The 27,509-nt window shown below is 37.2% G+C and overlaps 1 protein-coding gene across 1 annotated transcript in view; it reads right to left on the minus strand.

Moving 5' to 3' along the window:
- COL25A1 (collagen type XXV alpha 1 chain) overlaps positions 1-27,509 on the minus strand; it is a 494,071-nt gene that overhangs the window by 56,534 nt on the left and 410,028 nt on the right. The window contains exons 13-18 of the mRNA XM_055587935.1: positions 24,432-24,485; positions 22,370-22,396; positions 19,686-19,730; positions 11,815-11,847; positions 11,375-11,410; positions 6,579-6,623 (exon numbers count right to left, since the gene is read on the minus strand). Coding sequence (XP_055443910.1) covers positions 6,579-6,623; positions 11,375-11,410; positions 11,815-11,847; positions 19,686-19,730; positions 22,370-22,396; positions 24,432-24,485 — 240 coding nt within the window. The remainder of the gene's footprint in view (positions 1-6,578; positions 6,624-11,374; positions 11,411-11,814; positions 11,848-19,685; positions 19,731-22,369; positions 22,397-24,431; positions 24,486-27,509) is intronic.

The following is a 27,509-nucleotide window of genomic DNA, read 5'->3' on the forward strand; positions in this document are numbered from 1 at the left end:
TGGAGGGCCTAAGGATCTCACACTGAGTTTTCTAATTGTAGCTAAACCTTTCAGCAGCCACAGCACTGATCTTGTACTATAAAGCTCAATGAGCATAAGTCATAGTAACTCATATGGGGCTAAATTTCGAAAAATTATCTTCTCTTCATACCTAACAAAACTTTCCCCTGTTGATTAGTGTCAATATTAGAGTTCCTCTCTCTGTTTTCTTCTATAAATTGGCAGTATGTACACAGAGAAATAAAGTAAACCAAAAGATAGTTAAGTTATGGGAAGGTAGGATCTATTCACTCTGCAAGATAAAAGAAGATGTTGCAAAGATAAGATTTTTGACTGAAGCCACTTTTCATTCACCATCACTTTAAAAAAATTTAGACAGTCTATTGAGATAGCTTAAGCTCTATGTATTCTGGCCAAAAAGCCCTCAAAAACAAAACACAAAACCCCCAAACAAAGCAAACAAAAATCGTTACCAATTAATAAGGCAACAAAATCTGGCTTTATTACAAAAGGGTAAAAAAACATGTCCCTTAAAAACATGATCTTTCTGAAATCTAACAATTTACCATTAAGTCATTAAGTCCTGAAATGCCATAATAAAATCCTGATTGACTCACATTTAATACATGGCAAGAAAGTAGGGTCAGCGGGTAAAGAATCTGCCTTCAATGTAGGAGACATAGGAGACACGGGTTCGATTCCTGGGTGGGGAAAATCCCCTGGAGGAGGGCATGGCAACCTACTACAGTATTCTTGCCTGGAAAATCCCATGGACAGAGGAGCCTTGTGGGCTGCAGTCCAAAGAGTCGTAAAGAGTCAGACACGACTGATGACTAAGCACAGCATGTGTACATATATACGTGTACAAGAAAGTATTTTTACCCATCAAATGGCTATTGGGACAGTTCATTTAATACCTCTTTTGGTCAGATATAAAAAGGGTGTCCTTTATATAGGTGAGAAGAGTCAAAAAATATGTTGATGGAATTACTAGTCAAGGTAAGAATGTAGAGACAGCTTCATTCATAAAGAAATGGTTCAGCAGTTGTTTCCCTATAAACTTCTAGAACCTATCATCTGTTAAATGGAATGGTGGCCAGAAAGTCTTAACTGATTAGTTCTTGCCCATAGAAAATTCTCTGGTTTTTCATTTATTACCATTTGTTTTATTTTTATGTCATTATCAATTAAGGAATAAAAGATATTATTTTTTTAACCTAATATACCAGCTTAAACCAAGTCATGCTTTCCATGATATTTATTACCCAGAACACATCCAATTTTCATTGCCCAAAAAATGGTACAACAGGGTTTGGAAAATATGTGCTGATTTGCCTGGGTGCTAAAGGCATCACCAATAATTTTGATTAATTTGTCTTGACACTGAATGCATTAACCATACAATATTCTTCTAGCTTAAGGGCTAATTAGGATTCAAGTCAGCATGATACCTACTTTTGAGGATAACAGCAAGAACATTTGTTGTAATAAGAACCTCCAGGCAGTCAGTTTTGGTAATGATTGATTTGTAAAACTATTGAGGGGGGAAAAAAGAATGAGAAATGGAATCTGTCCCCAAAACACTTACTTCCCTGAAGGATCACATTTGAGTACAAATTAAACATTTTGGTGGCTATGATGAAAATGAAATACAATAGCAAGTTTATTTAAAACTCGCTAAGAGTCGGACACGACTGAGTGACTTCACTTTCACTTTCATGCATTGGAGAAGGAAATGGCAACCCACTCCTGTGTTCTTGCCTGGAGAATCCCAGGGAAGGGGGAGCCTCGTGGGCTGCTGTCTATGGGGTCGCACAGAGTCGGACACGACTGAAGTGACTTAGCAGCAGCAGCAGCAGCAGCAGAAAACATAACTTTTTTTTTTTTGAAAACATAACTTTCTGATTTTTTTTTTCTTCATGGGATTGCATCATGAAAGCATACTTGTATTTATTTATTCGAGGTTTCATTATGGCTGTGAAAAACTCTCTGATTTCTGGCTGTATGAGTTTCCTAATTGAATTCTTAAACTACTTAACTGCTCAGACACACTTTGTGCAAGCAGGAAATAATTATAAGTAACAATAACACAATGTTATCCTTCCAATCAGTATTTCTTCCTTTTCTTTTAGGAATTCATTACACATCCCATGTTACTTCCAAGAACTTTGTTTATTTATTTTTAAAATGTGATTTGGTATTTATGAGGAAGGAACCTCATCTTCAGTGGATTTAGAAGATAAGTTTTCATAGGTTAGTGAGCACTGTTTTTAATCCTAAGAATGACAAAGCAACATTTCTGCCACCTGTAAAAGTTAGTCCTTATATGAGTTAGTGTCAAGGATGATTTTATATAATGAGTTAGTTACTGTCTCCCAATCCTCAAGCTCTTGATCTGAATGTCAAATTTTCACTAATGTGGAAGCCAGAACAAAAATATCAAGCTTTTGAGGGAAAACACTGTAAACATTTCTTTGCCACCCAAATGGTTTGTTTTTCTGATTTATTGTAATTTTTCCTGTATTATGTCTCTCTACTGCATTCATTTTATTGTATCAGCTACATTTTTTTCTGAATTTACTTCCTGAATATGATGAGATAAACTGGTAGTCAATGTTGAAAGGAGAAAAGCCAGCATTGAAAATCCATATCTGTAAAAAATGCCTGGGGTTAGGCAACGCTATGGATGGGGCCTAGAGTATTTCATTATTACATGTCAGGTTTTGCTTTTGCTTTTCCTGTGAACAGTGTCAGGAAGGAGAACTTAGCACCACGTCTTACGCCCAGAAAGCTGTGCTCCTTTATCCTTTGTTCTTGGAATGTACTGGGTCAGAGGAAAAGATGAATGGTGTGATGTAAGAAAGTAGGTTATCTTACTGCTCTTAAAGGTAACATTCAACAATCACTTCAGAGGAGTTTTCAGTTACATCTATGAACCTGCAGGGTATAAATGGCCTTATCATCTCTAGGTTGAAATGACTCACAGGAGCTAAGACTCTATAGAATGGTGCATAATCAATGTTTCCAATATTCTGAGCTGCTCCAAGAGAAAGAATTAACAATGGCTAAAATTTATATCTCATTCACTATATGTTTGGCACTATTTTAGGAGCTGCACATATATTAATTTATTTAATCCTCACAACAACCCCTTGAGTTATGTACAATGATAATTTCCATTTTATAAGGAAACCGAGCACACAGAGATTAGGTAACTTGCACAATATCATGCCACAGCTTCACAACTGGTGAGGGGTAGAACCAGGATCTGCATACTGGCAGTCTGGTTTTAAAGTCAAGGCTATTGATCACTGCCTGTCGCGACTTAATGACTAGGGTAACATAACCATGAAAAGGGTAAATAATGTTTCAAAATGTATGGAAAGGAAAAAAATGTTTAGAAGTAGGAACTTTGAAATCTTCCCCTTTTAAGTGATATTGGAAAAGCTAGTCCCAATAAGCTTTACCCATGAAAAATGTATTTAAAGGCTTATTTATAAAAATAATTTTCTAAGCTCAATTCTTATTCCAGAAGACCGATGTTTGCATGGTACATTGTACATAATTTAATTTTTCCAGTTGAACATCTTAACACTACATGAACCATGAATGCATGAAATAGGAATTCCAAATGTCTTCCACATGGTGAGCGCACTTTCCAATACTTGTGCCGGAAGTTTGAGAGTAGTTTGAAATTAAGCAATGCCTGTTCTTAGTGACTTTTATGTATGCCAAAGGTATTAGCACTTTTCTCTGAGTGGGACTCTGAGGTGATAGATGGATGAGCCTGCTGTCTGTACTCAGGCACTTTGCTCATTTCCTGAGAGCCGTGTGCAAGGGCATATGGATACTCATTAAGTTTCCAACCATTCCCGGAGAGCAACAGGTGGCAATCAAAGCTTCCCTGGTATGTCATGGCTGGTTTCCTCAATGTCTTGGAAATAATGGATGGCATTTGCATGCTCTCTGGAGTACCAGCAGATAAGGAGATGAGTAGCAACAGGAAGCATTTCCAAAGGGTAAACAAAAACACAGGTCTAGGAAGGTTATGACTAATGCTCTTGCTACCACGCATTCTAAATCCATACATAATAGTTTCATCTTCTAAATATTATTACTCATTCAAACTGTGAAATCAAGGTTAACTGTCCTATGGTTAGCTACCTAGTAGAAGCAAGACATATGAAAGGAATAAAGAATATCCCAAATTAATGAAGCTTTATCATAAATTTATAAACTTTTAACTCTACATTTAAAAATATCCAATGACTACTACTATGATGTGTTTTTAAATTGTCTCCTTTACAGAATTACTGATTTATATTGAGCATGTACTACATTATAAGGCAAGCATATTGCTTACATTCTGAACTAGAGAAGATAGAGCTATTAATCCAAAATAGAACTGGTGATTTAAATTGAATACTGACAAGTTACCCAACAGCACTTGATAATTACCTAGAAAAGTATCTCTAGTGAATGACAGAAAGGTTTTTGTCAATCAATAGCTTCCTTTCACCATAGTCACCAGTCAGCTTAGAAAAACAATGGAAAATGTCAGCTATAAGATTTCAACAAAATTTGTCTGGCAACTTCCCATGACCCTAGGAATAAAAACAAAAACATTAAAGATGGCAAATCACCATCTTTCCCAATTTGAAAATGCTCAAAACCTCTGGACTGGTCCACTGATGACTAGAGAAATGCACTGGTTTATCTTTCCTGGCGGGGGACAGAAATCAAAGGTAATGAGAAAAAATAGTAGCTTTGTTTGTTTGTTTTGGAGGGAAAAACCCCAATACCTTCACCTTTATGTACTCTCTCTCAACAAGAAAGCTCACACTCAGGAGAAAGGACAACCGGATTTCCACACAGCACTGAGATTCCCGGCATGTGACTGATGTTGGTGGCAGAGCCCAGCTGACCTACAGGCAAGTACTGCAGGAAATCCTGCCCTAGTCTTTCCAAAACACTCCCCCTTTTAAATGCATCCCCTTCCCCTCTTATTTAAAATGCCATCAGGTTCTTTTAAAGTAGTGCTGAATATAATTTTCTTAAATTTGTTTAAAAAAATCAATGATTTTCCAAATATTAGTAAAAAGTTTTTTTTTTGTTTTTTTTTTTTTTTTTAATGTGTGGGACTCCTAAAGATGGGTAATGTGGGATTACTAATCCCATATTTACAGTATGAGATCACATACAATTTATTAAGTTATTTTTGCTAAATATCAAAAGATAAGGAAATTATTTCAACTCTTTAGTAAACTGTTGTCATAGAGTGTACTTTTCAATGGAGAAGACAAAAGATTATATATTAAAAGGACCTATCCAAACATCTATAATACTAACCTGGAAACATCAAACAAAACACAGAACGAAAATTTCTGAGTGCCAACCTGGAATTCATAGCTTTCATATCTGTTAATTATAACAAATATCCTCATAAAATACTACATATTATACCATATGATGTCTGGGAACTCAGTAATTTAATATATTTATTCTAAAATCATATTATGCATTTAAGACATTTTAAATACAATCTTCATAAAGCAGTATGTACAACTCTCTTACTGAAACTAGGAATGTTAACTTTAGAATCATCTAAAGCACTCTTGAGATTAATTTAAAATCCTATAAGATAAGAACAATGTAATGAAAAATCTACTTGCATTCTGTTTTCATATCAAACAGTTCTAGAATTAAAAAAGAACCTTAAAATAAGAAGCTGATTTTAAGGGAGTGACTACAGCCAAGGCAATAGAACTTTTAAGCCTTGTCAGTTGCCACATGAAAAATTTTAAACAAAAAACCCATTTCTTAACATCTTTAGATGATTTAAAAACGTGTAAAACAATGTTTTCAAACTAAGCTTTAAGCAGTTATTTTAAAAGACACATACAAATTTTATGGGAATAGTACGTGGGTCAATAAAGCTTAGTAATATGATTTGTAGTTTGCAGTGAGAACTATTGACAGGAAGTGGAGGCACAAAACACTTTGGAGGGATTATTATAATGGGTGAATCACAAAAACAGCTGCCTGGATGTTAGATTTATGGGGATGTTAAGACTCTAATTCTGGTCAAAATCTGATAGGATTTTAAGAGTAAATTTAAATGTGAAGGGAGACATTCCTAGACTTGAAAGAATTCCTATGACTTCAAGTGATATGATTTTTACATTTATTTAAGGGGCATAGTAGGTTATATAGTGGAATATATATCCAAATAGCCATGACAAACTCAGAAATGCCTGTGCTTCATTTTCTTTTTTAATTGACGTATAGTTGATTTTCACAATGTTGTGTTAGTTTCAGGTATACGGCAAAGTGATTCAAACTCCTAATCTATCCCCCTCCTTGCTTTCCCCTTTGGTAACTATAAGTTTGTTTTCTGTCTGTAATTCTATTTCTGCTACCTGTGCTTTGTTTTTAATTTAAAAATTTAATTGGTTGAAATGGCTGGTGAGTATTTAAAGAACAGCAGTATATTTTTAGCTTTCACTTTTTTTTTTTTTCATTTTTGTGACTCCCGCAATTACATTTCTACGAAGCCAAGACTGTCAGTGCGTATTTACCTTTATCCCCGGAAGTCCAGGAAGCCCAGGAAGCCCTGGTTCACCCTACATAGATAGGAAAATCACACAGCATTATAGAACAGTATTCACTCAGGCACAGTATCTGAGAAAAACATGGCAAATGCTCCCAGTTGAATTCTTGCTGTAGGTATATATATATAATATATACTGTCTAGCTTCAAGACATTTGGTGAGATTATACAGTTCAGTCAACTCTTGATTCAGGGATGGGTTGACCTTTAGGTTTTTCAGGAGTTTCCCTTTGGGGAATGAGCAGTTCCTTGCTCATTGTTATTACTACCAGAAGGTGAGAGAGGGAAAAGGAGAAGGAACCCGTCTGGTAAATGACTTGCTGCAGAAGCTGAAGCTATCAGCTGAAATGAGGATTACTTGCATTTGAACAATGCACCCTACTCCAGAGGTCTCTTACCTCAGATAATCAAGAGTTGGCTGTATGAACAGATGGTCACATCAAAACAATACACATGAAAAGTCTTCCTCACTTAAAAGTATAACAGTATTTCCTTTCCATTCCTGAATGATGAGAAGATAAACGCATGGTTAAGATTATACTGAACTCCAGCCCATGTAGCTGACAATTGTTGAGTCGGGGTAGCCCTGCTTAGCCACTGAGAGCTAATGGTACCATGCAGCTGTTTCTGAATACAGGTTTGAGATTAAGTGGTACAGTTTGGGTGAGCACACTGGAGTCGAGCTAAATCTTCTCATTTTCACAGGATTGTCTACATTATTTTAAGCACAAAGTATACTGATAGGCAGTTCTATTGCTTAGAAAATCTCCTGAATTCCACTAAAAAAGCATAAAAAAATTGCTAAAATAAAAAATTGCTAAATTTCACGGGATGAAAGCCCATCCCGTGTTGGGCTGAGGTGACCAAATATTGTGGAAATAACATTTGAAGGTAAAAGGGTCACACTGTTTCAGGATTGCAGGCCAGTGCTGTGCCAACCATACCGAAAGAGACAGAAGCATCAAACTCCTTCTACTCTAAACGCTTGAACAATCCTTATTTCAAGGAAAGTCTACTAACAGCAACCAGACATTTGATCTTTAATATTATTACTTTCAAACAATGGAGAACTATAATTTGCTCTGGTATGATCACAAAATGACTTCAGATACTGTTTATATGAAACTGTATAATTAGACATAGGAAGAACAATGACTTTCCTAATGGTTTAGGTCAAAGGTGCTTCAGGAATGCAAAAGAAAAGCTATTCTTTTTGAAACTACATGAATAAAAGTTTGCCTTGTGAACAAGACTAAGATGAGATTAAGCCAGAGAAGAAAGAATCATTATTAAGAATTTGATACTCCATTCAAAGAATACTTATCCAAGCAGATTAAACTTTACACAGATACAACATTATACCTTTGATTTTCTTTTTTCTTTCCCTTTTCCCCTTCAATAAATAACTTTAGAAAGATCTAGTAAAATGATCTTATACATATTTCACTGAAGATTCTCTTTTACAAAGAAAAAAGTATAAGACCCTTCAAAATACAGTAAGCTGCAGTATAATAAGCAAATAATAAAAGTAAGCATATTGCTGACAAGTTCATAGTTTTGTTTTGTCTTAGAGAAGCCCTGCCCCCAAACTCAAGACATCCTATTTAAGACATGTGGAAACCCTATTTAAACATATGGGTTGTAACACTGTTTTTCCAAAAGCTTTCTCACAAACTCTTCCCTCCCACCAAAATAAAAAGATCAATGACTAAAGTAAGATATTTACATACACATGCATACATAGACATACACCCATGTTTCTCACAATGAGAAAGATGTATAAGACATTATGGAATATTTTATAATATAGATTGAATACTTACAGAGTTTCAGCATTTAGCTGTTCCCTATATTATATGCATATGTATGTAGGTATAAACATTATAAATTTACTATTTAATGAACAAATATTTCAGTAATTAATATTTCATAGTCTTGGATTTTTATAAATTTGACCTTTCCAAATTTATGTTTACTTAAAAGTTCACATAATAAAAGATTATAAAACATTTAATTTGACCCTTCGAGAAACATCTCAACACTTTTAGGAAGATGTTTCTTCTTATATAAATTCTCTATCTTTATACCATCAAGGCTTATCTTTTAATTAAGAGACAGTTCTTCAGTTAATATCTCCATTCTTGCCTATTTCTTAACTCAGAGCTTTTTTGAGCTGAGTTCTTGGGCATGTACAGCCCAAGGTCAGGTCTAGGTCATAACTAAGAATTGGTTTGTTATTCCACTCAAAGACTACTTGTCCAAGTAGATTATACTTTATACTGATACATTATACTTCTGGTTTTCTTTTTTTCTCTCCCTTTCATTCTTTATTCCCCATTATTGGAGACGCAGTCTACTGTTAAAGTCAGTTCTCTGCTTTCACCCCATGTCCCTGTGACAATGCCCGGTGTTTCTCGATACACTTCTACTGTGCTGGTCCCTTTCAATGGAGCAACAAGCATTTTCACTCCTTTAAAACTAAAAAATATATATGTATTTCAAAAAGATGTGGAGCAGGCTCACCACCTTACCACCAGTGCCACTGGATGTGGAGAAGTTAGGAAGGAAAAAAATCGTGATGAAACACAATGCCTATTTCATACATCTACACACTCACCTTATAATACATATACCCTAACTCACATATCAATCACAGACTCTCCTGTTGAGTTTATAAAAGAAAAAAAAACTGAAATGAAATCATTCCTACATTATGAACGTTACTAAAAATCAAATTTCATACTGCCAAATACCAGAAAGGGGAGAACTAATCAATGCACTTCAATTCTGTCAGGATATCCTCTACTTTCTGAGAACATCCCCAATGCATAAGCTTAAATATCAAAGAACCCACAACACAGTTCTACGGTGGTGAGACAAACGTTGTTGAAGAGTCCTTGAATGGCTTCTGTACTCATTCTGTTTGTCATTTCCAATCTAAGCAACCAGCAAGCATGGGAACACTCTACTTTTAAATCAATGTTGGAGTAAGTATTGCCAAATCCAGATATTAAACAAAGGAAGTCATAAATATTTGTGGGAAACTGATATTGCATCAAAGGTTAGAATCTGGCCTAAATATTGATGAAAAAGATATTGCTCGTTTCAGGGCACATTTTATTTCAGATGAGTTGTAATATTCATACACATATTCATTCACACACATATTCATTCAGATATAATCTAATTCTCTCAATATAATTTAAAACAGGTTTTAAATAAAATGCAAAGAAAAGCCAATGTTTCCATAAGTAAACCTACAAACTTTCAGAAATGAATCTAAAATGTATTTTTAAGTAATTATGATAAAGGCACAGTTTTATTAACCAATTGAAAATCAATTTGGATCTTCTACCCTGAAAATAGTGAAACCTATATGAAATTATAGCAAATTTGTTTTGTGTTTCAAAAAGACATACCAGTTTTGCAGACATTTCTTTTACCTTATCACAGATTTGGAGAGCAGCTTAAATTTAGCCTTCAATTTTTAAAGACTAAGGAACTTAAAATTAGTTCATTAGAGAAAGTCAGATGCTCTTTCACACCAAAACAGATCATGGATCTCTGTGACATCACTAATTTCAAATTTCTTACATAAAGAATCAGTAGGAAATTTTAGGCATTGGACAGAAAAATTTGCAGCATTCTGCTGGGCTCTTCAGAAAAGTCTCATCTTTATCTAAAACTAAGCTTAATGAATCATTTCTCTCAGATTCTTATTTCAAGAGAAAAACCTATTTTTAAATTAGGGAAATATTAAAAGATGTGAAAGACCTTCTCAAAAAATACTTTAATCCTACGTGCTTAAACAAAGCAATGATCCTCTCAATAACTTCAAGAATGTGGGAATAGTTTTGAATGTTATTTTTTAAGATTCCAAACTACTACAATGGGATTTATTCTCTCTTTCTCTTTATACTAATGAGGTATATTCTATGTCTCTATTCATGTTTTTTCTCTATAACATCAGTTACTGCTAGACAAAGGCAGAGTCATGATCTTAGGAGGTTTAACCTAGTGTGGAATTCACATTTACTTGTTAGCTACATCTGTTATCTGAAATCTGCACTGGGCATTGATATCCAGATGCTTAGACGATAAACTACTAACAGTTGTTTCCAGCTTCAGACTCAAATGAGAATAAACATATTCACTACATGTCCTCTAATTTATCACTAAAGTAAGGCACAAATGATAAAAAAAATTAATGTATGTGACTACAGATTGGTTAAAGTGGTTTGGCTAGTGTCTACAACTAAAGTTTAGTTCATGAACAAATCTCTTTGTACAACATAACATTCATTGCTTAGGTAGATATTATTCACATAAATAAAACTATCAGCTGGGAAGTATTTGAAATGAGAGGAAAGGAATATAATCTTAAAAGAACTGTCCATCATCCCCTACTGACACAGTTTAGTAAATATTCATTTCTTCTCATGAAAGATAGAAACATGCAGAGTATCTTTAAACATGCAAGACAAGTTGTTGGCATTCCAACCCAGATGATCCTTGTTAGTATTAAACAGCTCAGTACATGCAGACTTTAGTTCATAAAACTTCCTTTCACATGTACAGAATGTGTTTATACTTTTGCTATGGTCAGCATCAACCCTTTTAAAATGAAAAACAATAACACTGCATACAAAGCATGAAAACAGCAACATTTTCAATAATTGTTCTCATATTACACAGTGGATAGCAGATATGGTAAAATGGTGAATATAAAATAGTACGAAAACCACACTAGAATAGGGAAATTACCTTTTGCCCTGGACGACCAGATTCTCCGGGTTCTCCCTGGCCAAAGAAAACCAAAGATGGAAAAGGCAGTCTTAAAAGAACTCTCCAGAACCCTTAGACCCCTGGACACTTCCAGCCTCCCTGATGACACATGCATTTCATTCACTCTATTACTCTCTATATTACTAGACATAGGAACCTTTTTTTTTTTTTCTGCTTTCACTATGTCTAAAGCTTACGTACAAATCCACATTTCCATTAAAACCAATCAGAAAGGCATTGTTTAAGCCTTTATTAGACTTCCAGTGGATACTCCCTGTTGTGTTTGGAAGCCAATTATTGCAGGAGAATAGAAACAGAGTTAGAATCATCCAAACTGGTAAAAGAGAAGAGAAACAAGAGACATACAAAAGTCAAAACTGTAACTCTTGGGGTACAAACACTTGAAAGCATATAGTTACCTTAATTCCTGCAGCAGATGATCCTGGGTCACCCTAAAACGAAACCCAGGAGAGATTATTCTACAAGTTATGAGAAGAGGAAACACACAAACACACAGAGAGCCGTTATTGACAGGAGCGCCCAAGGGAAATGCCATGACTAATGGGTCAAACTATGCTCCCTAAGACTTTGTATCCATATGGCTGTGAGGATGTCAATAATTTCCAAGATCCACAATATACTTTCTAAAACTACTTTGAATGCAAAATACATGAGGACTACATTCCTAGAAATAAATAGAAATATATGAATAGGAATCTCTTCCCCTGATAGAGTGCTACCGCTGCTGCTGCTGCTAAGTTGCTTCAGTCGTGTCCGACTCTGTGTGACCCCATAGACGGCAGCCCACCAGGCTCCCCCGTCCCTGGGATTCTCCAGGCAAGAACACTGGAGTGGGTTGCCATTTCCTTCTCCAATGCATGAAAGTGAAAAGTCAAAGTGAAGTCGCTCAGTTGTGTCCGACCCTCAGTGACCCCATGGACTGCAGCCCACCAGGCTCCTCCGTCCATGGGGTTTTCCAGGCAGGAGGACTGGCGTGGGGTGCCACTGCCTTCTCCGATAGAGTGCCACAGATGTATTCTAAAGCAATACATTAGCAGATCTGGAGTTTCCGTTTTCTCCATTTCTGGAATTTATTAATGTCACTGGCTATCATTTGCTAGTTCCGTAACTCTTTTGGTCTTCAGAAAGTCAGGGTTCAACAGATGAAGTCAAAGGGTTAACGATGTTGAGCTGGAAAGAGCCACGGAGCCAGCCAGTTTGCTTTCCTCATGAAGCACACCACAGTTGTGATGGGCACGTTTTTTCTGGCCCTACACTTACTTCACTGTGACACGGTCACCGGAAAGTTACAGGATGATGGATGACTTGTGGGTGACAGGGACACACAGAAGATCTGAGAGGAACTCGTGAGATAGAATCTGGTTTTCTAAAAGGCATTGTATTCCATCTGGATTTCATGGAGGGTGACTTCATTCCTAAGGCAAATCTGCTCTCCATGGGCAGATAGATGCTGCTGGGAGAGAATTCATGGGGTGCTTGGGATGTTGCTTATTTCTGAGGTGATGCCAGACAAAGGCTTTAGATTTCCAAGCTCCTTCTGGTCCTCTCTTTCATGAACAAGGAAAACAAAAGGGAGCAAATGTAGACGATGACTGTTAAGAAAACAGAAACAGCCACAAGGAGAGAGACACCTACTGGGGTCTCCTCGGCTGTTCTCTCTGCGAAAGTGCTCACAGAGTCCCAGGGTCTACCTCCTCGTCATGCGCATCAGTCTCTTCCAGAGAAGAGGCAAACCTCAGGCCTCTGTACAGGGGGTACTTGCTCCCTCCCTCAGTCGCTGTCTTCTTTTCCCACGGCTCGCAGCTTGTCTGTTCAAGTCTTGAGTGGCTTCGCCTCAACTCCTCACCGACCAACCTAGACACTCACCCCTCATATCCACATCTCACTCCGCACATCTCTATGTGTCCTGCATGCTCACTGCCTATGGATTATGTGTGTGTGTTTTCTGCCGAGTCTTTCTTTGTCCCTCCATTAGAAGATCAGCCACATGGGGGTAGGCTTAGTACCTATTTTTATTCAGTGTCTAAATAAAATATGCTGGATACATATATAGTGAATGAATGAACATATCTCAGAAAGAATGGTTTCCAGCAGGTCAATAATCAAGAATCAAAATGAAAAACACAAAAACCTTGAGGAAGGAAAAAAAGAGCTTAGGAAGGAGAAGGAAATAATAAATTAGCTTATTTGAGGAAACATATGATTTTCTTTGACATTTGTAGTTGCTATTACTCAAGGAAAAATTAAAACATGATGAAACATGTAGAAGAGGACCCCAAATACTGTCTTACTGTAAAATGATACTGGTTTCTTTTCCCCAACATTAACACTGAATTGAGCTCTGAATGGGAAGTGAAATACATGTGGTTAATAAAATAGTACTTATTTCTATTTCTACTACATCAAATCTGAGAGCCATCAACACCAATGAGTCAGGGCCGCACTAGTTTGCACAATAAGACCTTTGTATTCATAAAAGCAAGTTTGACTTTGCTAAGTCCCTTTTTTTCATCTCATTTTTACCTCACAACCCTCCCAAGAGATAGGACAGATATTACTACTCTCAATAGATGAGGATATTGAAGCAACTTGAAGCTAAGTAAATTTTGGACTTCTTAAATGCTATTGCCATTTGCTTTTTTTTTATTAGAATAAGAGAAGAATTACTGGTTTATCTCATTTTGACAATAAGGCATAATGGTTGTAGTAAACTTGTAAATAAAAGGAAGTTGCTTGTATTAACTGTAGATAAAAACTTTTTCATTGCAGTGTTTTAATAGAAAGTGAAAGTGAAAGTCGCTCAGCCGTGTCCGACTCTTTGTGACTCCATGGACTATACAGTCCATAGAATTCTCCAGGCCAGAATACTGGAGTGCGTAGCCTTTCCCTTCTCCAGGGGATCTTCCCAATCCAGGGATCGAACCCAGGTCTCCAGCATTGAAGGCAGAAAGTGACAGGATAATCCACTAGTGAGAATAAGGGCTAGATTTAGTTCTCAGAGAAAGGGAATATGAAGAAAAGGTCAGTTTCCTGAAAGGCTGATTTATTTGTGGACACTGGAGTAGTTTCCTTTGATGGACAACTATAAGTGATATTTCAATTTTCTTTTCAAAAATTAGAACTGTGAAATCTCAAGGAATTTTTATAACTTTTAGAAAGTGGCAAGGCAACTGCTGGAAGACATTTCTAAGTTAAACATTTTAAAGGATGATGCTGCAAGTAGTGAAAATAAAACAGTGTTTATAATCCTCTTTCCTCTAAAAGTAAAAATGAATACGGGATTAAAGTAGGAAAAACACCCAACTGTGTCTCTCTAAGTATACTCTTAGCTTCATAAATCTGTTGGTTTTGAAATGAAAGGGTAAATCTGCAGGGTAAATCATAAAATGAAAAATACTTTTAGAAGACACTTGAGGTAGATGAATTTGATTTTGCTATTGATCATTACAAGGCCCCAATGGAAAAGAACTTGATGCTGGGAAAGATTGAAGGCAAAAGGAGAAGGGGGTGGCAGAGGATGAGATGGTTAGACAGCATCACTGACTCACTCAATGGACATGAATCTGAGCAAACTCGGGGAGACAGGGGAACTTGGCGTGTTGTAGTCCATGGAGTCACAGTTGGACATGACTTAGGGACTGAACAACAACAAATCAATCAGTCAAGTACAGAAACTTTCTGTCTTGGGCTGTGATTATTTTTAAACACAACATTGATATGTAGATAAATGAAGTGAATGTGGGGACATTTCTATCACTCATTAATTCATTCAGTAAGTACTTATTGAGCATCGGTTTTGTGCCAGCCATGTTCTGGATGCAGGGATACTAGGAGAGAGGGAGACAAAGTTTCAAACCCTGTCCTTGTTCTGTTCTTACAATACAGTTGCCCCTCCATATCCCTGGGTTCTGCATCTGTGGATTCACCCAACTTCAGATCAAAAATATTTGGAGAAAAGAAAAATTACAGGAAATTCCAAAAAGCAAAACTTGAATTCCTGGGTCCCTGGCAACTGTTTACAAAGTATAGGTATAATAAGTGGTCTAGAGATGCTTTTTAAAGTACAGTTGACCTTTGAACAGCATGAGTTTAAACTGCAAAAGTCCATTTGTATGTGGATTTTTTTTCCAAAAACATCTACAGTAAATACTGTAGTACCACATGATCTGCAGTTGGTTGAATTTGGCAGATGCAGAACCACAATATGGAGGAAATGGGGATATGAAAGAAGCATGTAGAAGGTGGGTCTTTTATAAAATTATATCCTAATTTTCAAACGTGGCAGAGTCTCAGTACCCATAAGGCCCACATTGTTAAAGGGTCAACTGAATATGGGAGAAAGTTCATGGGTTATAGGAAATTCTACCCCACTTTAAATAAGGGACATCCTAGGATTTTGATATCTTCGAGGATCCTGGAATCAATCCCCTTGGGATACCGATGGACTACGGTAATCAATGGTATATATGTATAGAACCTCTCTGCCAATGCAGGAGACCCAAGAGATGCAGGTTTGATCCCTGTTGGGAAGATCCCCTGGCAGAGGGCATGCCAACCCACTCCAGTATTCTTGCCTGGAGAATCCCATGGACAGAAGAGTCTGGTGGGCTATAGTCCACAGGGTTGCAAAGAGTCAGAGATGACCAAAGTGACTTAAATGCACCAACATTTACTTTCAAGTGTGGGAATAAAAGGTAAGAAATCCATTTCTACATTAGTTGGTGAGGTTAACACTCCAAGAGCAGAACCTAACCTTCCCTCAGTAACTCCACGTATGATTAAAATCAGTCTTTGGCAGGTCATTCTTAAGTCCAGAGTGCATCGTAGCTGCTGGCCACAGAGAAAACCCAGTCCTGAGGTTTTTAACAGTCCCACAGCATTTCCAGATGACCAGTCTGAAAAGGTTTAGATTGCTTTACCATCCAAAGGCAGAGTTGGATCAAAGGGAAAAAAATTCTATTAAAGTGAATCAGCCGATGACGTAATTTACTACATCAATGGCAGAAAAGAAGCATTTTTTGATTTTACATCTCAAACTTGGTAAATGATGAATGAGTTTCACATACTGAACCCAAAGGCCGTGAGAAGAGTGTTTCTAACATGCTGGAAACAAATTATATGACAGAAGCAGGAAATGTTTAAAAAACACATCAAAAATTATATTCCAATTACAGCATTCTTGGGAATGAATGCTACAGGTCAGATTACATATTATATGTTACATATTCCTATTTACAACCCTCTGTTTAGACTCATTGAAAGTTTATAGAAATGATTTCCGTTTTAACTGAAGCATTTCTTGTACCTAATTTCAGTTGACTAATAAAACTTTTTGATAAAAAAGAAAAATAGCCAATCTAGTTGATTTCCATTTCCATGTGGTAAGAAAGCTAACATTTATTGAGAGTTTACTATGTGTGAGTCGGTATGGTAAATGATTTGCATTAATATAAAAAATAAAAACAGTATTCCTTTGAGATGAATTTAGCCTTTACAAAGTAAAAAAGTTGCTTTAGTATTACAATGTTAAATTTTAAAAATGTGTGAAATAATTATTGGCCTACATTCAAAATATGAAGCTCTAAAAATACATCTTCTAAAGTTTAAACCTCTCTACAGAAATCCACATAGGTGTAGCTCAGACTTGGCATAGATTGTTTTCACTTGAAGAAACTGCTCTCTGTTTAGAAGATTTCCTTTCTTCAAGCAGAGGTTGGCAATTATGGCCTGGGAGGGCCAAATGCAGCTAGCCACCTGTTTTTGTGTGGCCCAAGAGCTAAGAATGGTTTTTGCATTTTAAATGGTTAAAAAAAGTCAAAAGAATAATATTTCGTGACATGTGAAAAGCACATGAAATTAAAATTTCAGTGTCCAGAAATAAAGTTTTATTGGAATAGAGCCACTCTCATCAGTATACATATTGTCTACGGTTGCTCTCATGCTATGATGACAGAGCTGAGTAGTTGTGACAGACACCATATGGCCCACAGAACCTAAACGATTCATTTTCTGGTCCTTTACAGGGAAAGTTTGCTGACCTCTGCTTTTAAGCAAAACAACAAAGTTAAATATAATATCCATGTTTATAGATCTGGGGTTTGAAATTTTTACTTCAGAAAGTCAGAGAGGTATATCATTGACCTCATTAGTATTAAAACATACTCGTGTTGTGGTGGATTGCAGTGTGACACTTGAATCTAGCAGATAATAAAATGGGTTTTACAGCAATGGTTCTCAACGCGGGGCAGTTTTGTTCCCCAGGGGACAACTGGCGCGCTCTGGAGACAAGGTTGGTTGTTGCAACTTGGGAATGCTATCGGCATCTAGTGGGAGAGGCCAGGAACGACGCTAGACATCCGACATTTACCCCATGGAGGATTATCCAGCCCTGAGTGTCAGTAGAATCGATGCTTTTGAAGTGTGGTGTTGGAGAAGACTCTTGAGAGTCCCTTGGACTGCAAGGAGATCCAACCAGTCCATTTTGAAGGAGATCAGCCCTGGGATTTCTTTGGAAGGAATGATGCTAAAGCTGAAACTCCAGTACTTTGGCCACCTCATGTGAAGAGGTGACTCATTGGAAAAGACTCTGATGCTGAGAGGGGTTGGGGGCAGGAGAAGAAGGGGACGACAGAGGATGAGATGGCTGGATGGCATCACTGACTCGATGGATGTGAGTCTGAGTGAACTCTGGGAGTTGGTGATGGACAGGGAGGCCTGGCATGCTGCGATTCATGGGGTCACAAAGAGTCGGACACGACTGAGCAACTGAACTGAACTGAACTGAACTGAGTGTCAGTAGTGCTGAGGTTAAGAAACCCTGGTCTGCAAGAAACTGACAGTCTATCCTAACATCTAGACTGTGTGTGTGCTCAGTTGCGTCTGACTCTTTGCAACCCCATGGACTGTAATCCACCAGATTCTTCTGCCTGTGGAATTTCCCAGGCAAGAGTACTGGAGCAGGTTGCCATTTCCTACTCAAGCAGATCTTCCCAACCCAGGGATTGAATCCCTGCCTCCTGTGTCTCCTGCATTGGCAGGCGGGTTCTTCACCACTGAGCCATCTGGTGCCAGAGAACTTCTAGACTACCCCTTGAATACAAACACAATTGCTACTCAGTGACACTATCATTAATCTATCCCTACCACCCACGCCATATTTATATTAATATTTATAAGAATAAGAAAGACAAATTTCTCTTTATTTTATGGGTATGGTTTTATGACTAACAATTACCCATCTGTACAGTAATAATTTTCAAATTAGACCATTCCTATTCTCAACTACAAGCCTAAATGAATCGTTCTTTGTCTCATCAATTAGCCTGATTTACATTAAATCTGACTATTCCATTTTCATCTGGGCTTTCCAGGTGGTGTTAGTGGTAAAGAACCCGCCTGCCAATGCAGGAGATGCAAGAGATTTGGGTTTGATCCCTGGGTTGGGAAGGTGCCTGGAGCAGGAAATAGCGACCCGCTCTAGTATTTTTCCTGGGAAATCCCATGGAGAGAGGAGCCTGGTCAGCTACAGTTCTTGAGGTCAAACAGTCAGACACAACTGCGGGGCTGAGCACACATGTTCCACAATTCTTAACATATACCACAAACGAAGTAAAAATTTCCTTTCTACGTCAGAGACATCTGTGAAGTAAGAAACCAAGCAAAAGCTGTGATAGCCTGGGGAAAAAAACACGAGGTAGGAAGATGAACCAAAGATCACTGCAATGTAAAGGCTAGTAACGGTTGAAAATTTTTAAAAAAGGACAATATGAAAGCTGACAAAATATTCGGGTTTGGTACATTTTAAGTCGAGGAAAATTTTCAAGACTGCATTAGAGGTTCTAATCAAGAGACACTAACTTTTACCAAACTCTTACATCTCATCCCAGTCCTGCAATCTTCTGTCCTAAAGCTGGGACAAATGGAATCACTTTAGGAACTCTATTTTTACATCTCTGTGTATAAAGGGAGTGCTCCATTTACACATAAATAGGGGGGTGTTTTTGTCTTGAGTCATATTACTAGAAACCCAGCTACACATTTTCTAGAATTTTTGAAGTACCATTTTACTTCTAAAATATTTAAATTTGTAGCTAGAATAATCACTTCTTATCAATTAAATATTTAAATGCTTTCTAATCTTGTAAAATTATCTCTGATCTTGTCATATTAAGCTATGATCTCTCAACTTTCTCAAAATCTCCCATTTCATGTAAATGAAATAATATTCTTGCTCATATGCTTGCTGTCCTATTTTTGAAAAACACTGTACCTTTTCGCCTGTGTCACCTTTGGGGCCATTCTCTCCAGCATCTCCCTAAGAGGGGAGAAAAGAAATATATGAAAACATAGTGGTGATTCTCAGCAATGAGTATCCTTATTTTGAGTTTTCCTTATTTTAAGTTTCCTTTCAGAGGCACTATATATTAATAGCTGTTGTAAATGTTCAACAGAGCTAATGTACCTTACTTGACCAACTGCTTGATATCAACCCGTCCAAATAAACTTTATTACAATGAAGATGACTGAATAGTTTTAAACTACTCCATGATATTAACAGAAAGTAATTTCTCTGACTTTTAATAGCTTATTCTGGCACTTAGAGCTGCTTTAACTTTCTGTTTCCTCTGCTCACTCTAACAAAGACTTTCTCCTGATTCCCTCCATATGCTTTCTGCTTTATCCCTTCTGTCTCCTTCTTTGTCCCATTCCTGATTCCTGGACTCCTGCCCTCTCCTTTCCCTTCCATCTGTGTAAATTCTACTCTGTCGTTGAGCCCATCTCAAATCTCTAGGCTCTCAAAGTGCATGACACAGCCCTCAAAACTGTGCAGTGAATATTGACTTATCTAGGCATACATGTTTTGCATTGAGAAATAAATGTTTTAATAAAGTCAATAAATAAAAATTTTACCTTATTAGAGAATCTTCAAAAATCATAGCAAAGTAATCTGAGGAGTTTATGCTTCCTTTGTTAGTTTTGAGAGCTCCTATGCCTATTTTGTCACTGATATCTCCTTTCTACCCACAAAGCAATGTAGTAGAAAACAAGTCATTTGTGTATTATCCATGTTTTGTGTCCTAAATTCTGAATTCTTTAAGTCACTCAGCATGTTCTAGTGGAAACATCACAGACTTCGGAGCCTGAGACCTAGCCCAGCTCTAGCACCTACTGAGCAAGTGAAAATCTATTTGCATCAAGTTTCTCCTGTGCAGCACAAGGACGAGAATATTTTACAGGGTTATAAGAAATAATTCCTGTGTCTAAAGCAACTAGGACCATATCTGACACAACGTAAGCTGTTAATGGTGGCCATTAGCAGTAACAATGCATTATTGTTCTTGTATTCCATAAGAATACCCTTCTGGCTCCCATAGGAGGTCCCGATTCTATCATTTAACGTTTTCCATAAAATAAGAGAGAAGCTATTGATAATGATCTCCCTGAGAGAAGAAGGAGTGTTGAGAGAGGGAGATTTTAACGTTTTCTCTTCGGTTTCTCTTCTTGTTTCAACTAAGCATGAGGCTAACCTGCCCGGGAATTCTTTTATGGAGACGGGTACACCAGATTGCCTGGGAGTCTGAGTCACTTTATCCCATGAGCCCCTGGAACCATGCTGGCACTGCTGCTTTCCCCTCCTTACTTTCTACACAAAAGAGTCATCTGATGACTAATTAATTTCACATTAATTACCATGAACTGGTTGGATGCCAAATAAATATACTGATCATCAGTTATGAAGGACTTTTGATAGGCAGCCCATTAGCATGCTTTAAAAAATTGCTTGGAAATCCCTTTGTTAAAAAACAAAACAAATAAACTTTCTTATTAGGAAAACTGGTTCAGAGAGGTCAGGAGGCAAAGGGTTTGACTGAGCAAAGCCACCCTTCTGCTTTGCTCACCTTCCGTTTAAATCAATGTCTTTTATTTTTGTTTTACAATGGTCAAAAATACAGTTAAATTCACAAAGCTTGCTGGATCTGTAGATGTATTTCTTTTGGGGTTAGTGGTGATGATACTGATTTGTCAGAAAGATGTCACTTATGAAGAGCATTATGTGATATCTTGGCGATTGCCTACACAGACATCACACGTTTAAATACCGGTAAAGTACATAGCAAGAGAACATTCCCCAAGGTGGGAAGAAGGGTGTCTGTCTGAGAGAAATTAAACACACTCACTCTGCTTTTCCTTTTGTTTCTCTTTTTAGGTTTTTATGGGAATTCTTTGTGGGACAACTTTCAGTATGTTTGCTGCAGGTAAACATCTGTATCCCTTTAACCTAATGACCTAAGAAGTAATAGAGGTACGGATGCTTAGAACAGTACTGGAATGGCATTGGCAAGCAGGCAGAACAGAAATTTTGCAGGCCTAGAGGTTTTTGAAAGCCATTTTAAAGCCTGACACAGAATGTTTAAATTTGCTTTCTCCTTTCTTTAAATCTTTCTACCCAAACTTCTGAACATACATAAGAATCACCCTACTTTCTCCTTCCATTAATTAGCAGTTTGAAAGAAAAAGTGGCCAGTATATCTATCTACATCTATATCTAGGCATAGCTTGTTTATTGCGCTTTGCTTTATTGCACCTCTAAGACACCGCATTTTTTACAAATTGAAGATTTGTGGCAACCATGTATCAAGCAAGACAAAAGGCACCATTTTTCTAACAGCATCATTTTTCAATTAAGATATACATACTGTTTTGGAGTTATAATGCTATTGAACTCTTAGAGGATTACGGTATAGCATAACTTTTATGTGCTCCGAGAAAACAAAAATTCATGTGCTTCATTTTATTGCAATATACACTTTATCGCTGTGATGTGGAATGGAACCTGCAATATCTCCAAGTTATACTTGTATACCTGTACTTATCTATCCATCCACATATAAATACAGTTTAGTTTGGTACCTCTTGGGGGGAGGAGATTAAAAACAGGCAGAATCATCTCACCTTTACTCCTTGTTCTCCAGGTTCTCCCTGCACAAAAGAACAAAGTGAGTAACACATTAAATTATAAAACACCTAATTAAGCGACATTAAACAAAATCAAATATTGAGAATACTAGTTAAATTATATGTGATATTTTCTATTTTGCCAATATATAGTGAAAGTGAAAGTGAAGTCACTCAGTCATGTCCGACTCTTTGCGACCCCATGGACTGTAGCCTACCAGGCTCCTCCCTCCATGGGATTCTCCAGGCACGAGTACTGGAGTGGGTTGCCATTTCAGTTGCTTTCTAAAAGCAAATGATGAATTTCCTGGAAAATTGAATATGGATATCAATTGCAAATATTACCTTAATTCTTTTCTTTTAAGGACTAAAGATGATCAGCAAAGCCTGGCTTTTAGGGCACTAAGGAGAGCAATGTTGAGGCAATTCTGATATTATGACATCTTATTCCGACCAGACTCAGACTCAGTAAGGTGAGCTAGCACATCCCTCTGTGAAACCTTTCATTCAAAGCACCCCCTGGTGCATGGATTATTTCTGGGGTCTGGAGTACCAGTGTAGTTCACCAGAATATCTTGCCCTGACATGACTAAGGCCTGAACTTGGACCCTTTCACAACGTCATGAATGCTCTTCAATCTGTTGTTAGCCACCGTGTTCTTAAATCAGGTGTACTTTAGGAGTCATTAGTTTTTTCAGAAAAGATACTAGATTGAGGCAGAATCTAAGTGAGTTTAGGAGAGATGTCTTTATACAAAAACGATGATCATGACAGTATAAAGACTAAAACGCAAAACTGTGTTCTGAAAAGCCTCATTTCCATTTTACCCAGGAAGAGACAGGGAACAGAATCAGAGAGTAAATCTATAGCAAATCACACACATTACGATAATATCCTTCTTAAGAAAAGCTTGAGGAAGTGTTGCAAAAAGGTCACACTGCTTTAAAAATTATTTTTAAGGCGGTTATTGCATTAAAAAAAAATCCTAATGCACTCTTAAAGTCAGTTTGAAGGCAGCACTCTTTTCACTCCCTGAAACTTGGCTGGACCCTTTGGCTTTTTGAATTTCTGGTTACCTTTCACTGCTTAACAACCATCCTGATGGTTGCTAGGCAACAGAAGAACAGTACTGAGAACAAGCATTAAGCATTAACTCTTATCATTTGACTTTTTAGCATGGAGCTAGAGAGGGAAGAAGACAGGAAAATGGCTGTAGTCCCAGAAGGAATATTTTCTTTCCTCTCCTGCAGGACAAAGGACAGGTTTATAAATTTTAAGTCTGTTCTAGGCGCCTGTCAATAGCAATGTGATCTGTAAAATCAGCTGACGGGCATCTGTGGGTATGGATACACAGCAGCACAGCTGATGGGATTAGACATTAGTTCTGTACTTCAAGGGATGGTCACTCATCAAAGGATTTGGGATTTGTCTGCCTATCTGGTTTAAACTAAACTGTCACCAATCTTTTTATATTTAACTGATTCATTTGTTCTTCAGAAACAAAGGAAATTTGGAATCACCCCCCAAATCTCCATTGCATTTTTTTCCTATTTAGTAATGCAGACTACATCCATTTTTAAATTTCAAACATGCTACATTTTTCTTATGCTTTTCATTTGATTAACTTGTTGGGTTATATAAGTTTTAGAGGCGGCCAAATCCTGAGGACAAGTCACAGTGGCACTGTAAACATTTTCTCTAGTATATCTCATAAAAATTATGCGAACGTTGGTAGTGTGGATGTGACCTATGTTTTAATACATTCATCAAGTGGGAAAATGACAATAGTCATATTTGAAATACAGGCTTTCTCACATTAAGTATCCCAGAAGTCAAAGTGTAGACAATCATATCCTACACTCTCTGTGTGTTTTTAATGTAATGAGAATCATGAACATCATTTATTCTTTAGTCACAAAGTTTTATACTATACCATATTTTACTATTGACAAGAGATTCCATCCAAGTAAAACCAGTGGGATATAAAAAATTGTAACAGCTTAAAATTTCATGAAAAGTCATGCCTCAAATGACTCTGCTTGGTTTTCTTTGTACCAACCTTTAGCCCTGGTATTCCATTCTGTCCTACTGCTCCAGGTAACCCGGGTTCACCCTCAAAATAAAAAAAAAGATACTACTAAGTAAAACACACAAAGTCAACACGTTATACAGATTGTTAGAGGATATAACCAACCATCCAATAATACTCAAGAAGTACATAGTATGCGAAACTAGTTATACAAGTTAGCTTGTTTGGGCCAAAATTCTGTGCTATGGACCAGGGATACAAGAGGGCTAATTTTCTTGTGTTCAGTCTTTTCTTCACTAAGAAAGCAAAAGCAAATTACCAGTGGAAATGAATATTTAGCACGGTGCTAGGTACACCAAATAAATATTTGCTGAATGAGTAAAAGACATCTGAAAATTTAAGACTTGATGGAGAATTTTCAAGCGATTCCTTAGCTCAGGAAAACACAGACTAAATCATCGTATTTATTAGAATTAAGGAAAATGAGCATCTCCAAACCTAAATCTTAAAGCATACACACATCTACTTAATTCCTTTAGACACATCTGACACAAAAATAAAGATGGCTTTGATTTCTCTCCCCAGTTTCACTGTAAAAATGATTAAAATAAACATTCACAGCTGTGGTTTTCATTGTCATATTGAGTGACAGATATTTGAGAAAATGATGATGGCTATTAGCTAGAAAGATTACACATTTCAGAAAGATAACGAGGTATATCAGTCTTTCTAGACTCTGAACCAACAATTGTTTGCCAAAGAAGAAGAGGAAAAATCTTTTCAAGTCCTCAGAAGCAAAGGAAAAATATTCTTCATGATGACTGCAGTTAACAATACTCTATGGTATATTTGAAAGCTGTTAAGAGAGTAGGTCTTAAAAGTTCTCATCACAAGGAAAAAAAATGTAACTATGTGAGATGATGGATGTTAACCAAACTTATTGTGGTAATCATTTCACAACATATACACATATCAAATCATTATGGTATACACTTAAAACTAATTCAATGTCATATGTCAATTGTAACTCAATAAAACTGGGAGATGACAGAAAGCAGTGTGGCTTTTGTTATTTTCATGAAGCTTAAAAGTACAGCAACTAGAATTTCATGTAAAAACATTCCCAAGTCATTTATTATGTGCTTCAACTACTGGGCAAGTTTCTTTCCACTGAGAGTTAAAAAGCTGCTCCTTAGTTGATTTTTTTTTTTTTAAGTTGACTATTTTTTTAGAGCAGTTTTAGGTTCATAGCAAATTTAGTTGATTTTTTAAGAATGTTCTCTAAGCTGCCTGACTTAGGACTTTCCTGATAAGTCAGTTGGTAAAGAATCCGCCTGCAATCCAGGAGACCCTGGTTCAATACCTGGGTCAGGAAGATCCACTGGAGAAGGGATAGGCTACCCACTCCAGTATACTTAGGCTTCCCTGGTGGCTCAGCTGGTAGAGAATCTGCCTGCAATGCGGGACACCTGGCTTCAATCCCTGGGTTGGGAAGATCCCCTGGAGAAGGGAAAGGCTACCCACTCTGGCATTCTGGCCTGGATAATTCCATGGACTGTATAGGCCATGGGGTCACAAAGAGTAAGACATGACTGAATGACTTTCACTTTCACTTCTTTTTTTTTTTTAATTTAATTTTATTTTTAAACTTTACATAATTGTATTAGTTTTGCCAAATATCAAAATGAATCTGCCACAGGTATACATGTGTTCCCCATCCTGAACCCTCCTCCCTCCTCCCTCCCCTCTCCCCATACCATCCCTCTGGGTCGTCCCAGTGCACTAGCCCCAAGCATCCAGTATCGTGCATCGAACCTGGACTGGCAACTCGTTTCATACATGATATTTTACATGTTTCAATGCCATTCTCCCAAATCTTCCCACCCTCTCCCTCTCACTTTCACTTCTAAGCTGCCCGGAGGGCAGAAATTGTGACATTTTAATATCTGCGCTGTTACCTTCAAAAACACATACCCTAGTAAAATGGTAACATTTTTTAAGTGCCAGGAATTTTACATTCATTAACTCACTTAATTCTCACAAGTTTCTATGAGATAAGTACTATCTTTATTTCTCTTTAACAGGTGAAGAAACTAAGGCACAGAAAGGTAAAGTAATTTTTCCAGATTTACACAACTCTGCCTTAAGAGGTTGTGCTCTTAATACAATTATGCATTGGTGAATGAATGCATCTAGAAATTGGGAGGGCTGGTGATGAATATTTCTATCCTCGTTATCATTTGGTTTATACTCCTCATTAATAAATGACCTCCAGAATGTATACAAACTTGGACTAAATGTAACTTATTTAAAGATGATTTTGTACACCTACCAGATAAAACTAGGCAATGTGAAGCATATAGTGTCTTTCTAAAAGGGCAAAAAATGTTTTACGATCATACTGGGTTATTGTACTATTTGTACAATTGTACAAATAATATTGTACTAATTGCTAATGTCTTAACTTATGGAAGAAATTCTTCTTCCTCTATAAAGTTACATTGCAATCATTTGCATTTTCCTCGAGAAAATGGCAAAAATGTTGACTTGGAATAACGATGGCCATTATAAGAAAATTTTGATATGCCCTTTGTAGGTGGCTCAGATGGTAAAGCGTCTGTCTACGATGGGAGAGACCTGGGTTTGATCCCTGGGTTGGGAAGATTCCCTGGAGAAGGAACTGGCAACCCAGTCCAGTACTCTTGCCTTGAAAATCCCATGGATGGAGGAGCTTGGTGCAGGCTACTATCCATGGGGTCGCAAAGAGTCGGGCACGACTGAGCGACTTCACTCACTTTCACTAAGGGTAAGAATAGAAGATCCCCTAGAGGAGGAGATGGCAACTTGCTTCAGTATTCTTGCCTGGAAAATTCCATGGACAGAGGAGTCTGGGGGATCACACAGTCCATGGGGTCACAAAAAGTCAGACACAACTGAGCGACTGAGCACACACAAGGGTAAGAACTCCATAGGAAATGGAATACACCCCTAAAGAGGACTCTCATTTACCATGTAACCATAAAAAGAGCTACGGAGTCTGCTTCTTCAAAGAACCTACAACAGGATGCACTAATATCATAACTCATGGTTTAATGCAAACAAGAAATG

The sequence above is a fragment of the Bubalus kerabau genome, chromosome 7, assembly GCF_029407905.1.
Source record: "Bubalus kerabau isolate K-KA32 ecotype Philippines breed swamp buffalo chromosome 7, PCC_UOA_SB_1v2, whole genome shotgun sequence".
Taxonomy (NCBI): Eukaryota; Metazoa; Chordata; class Mammalia; order Artiodactyla; family Bovidae; genus Bubalus; species Bubalus kerabau.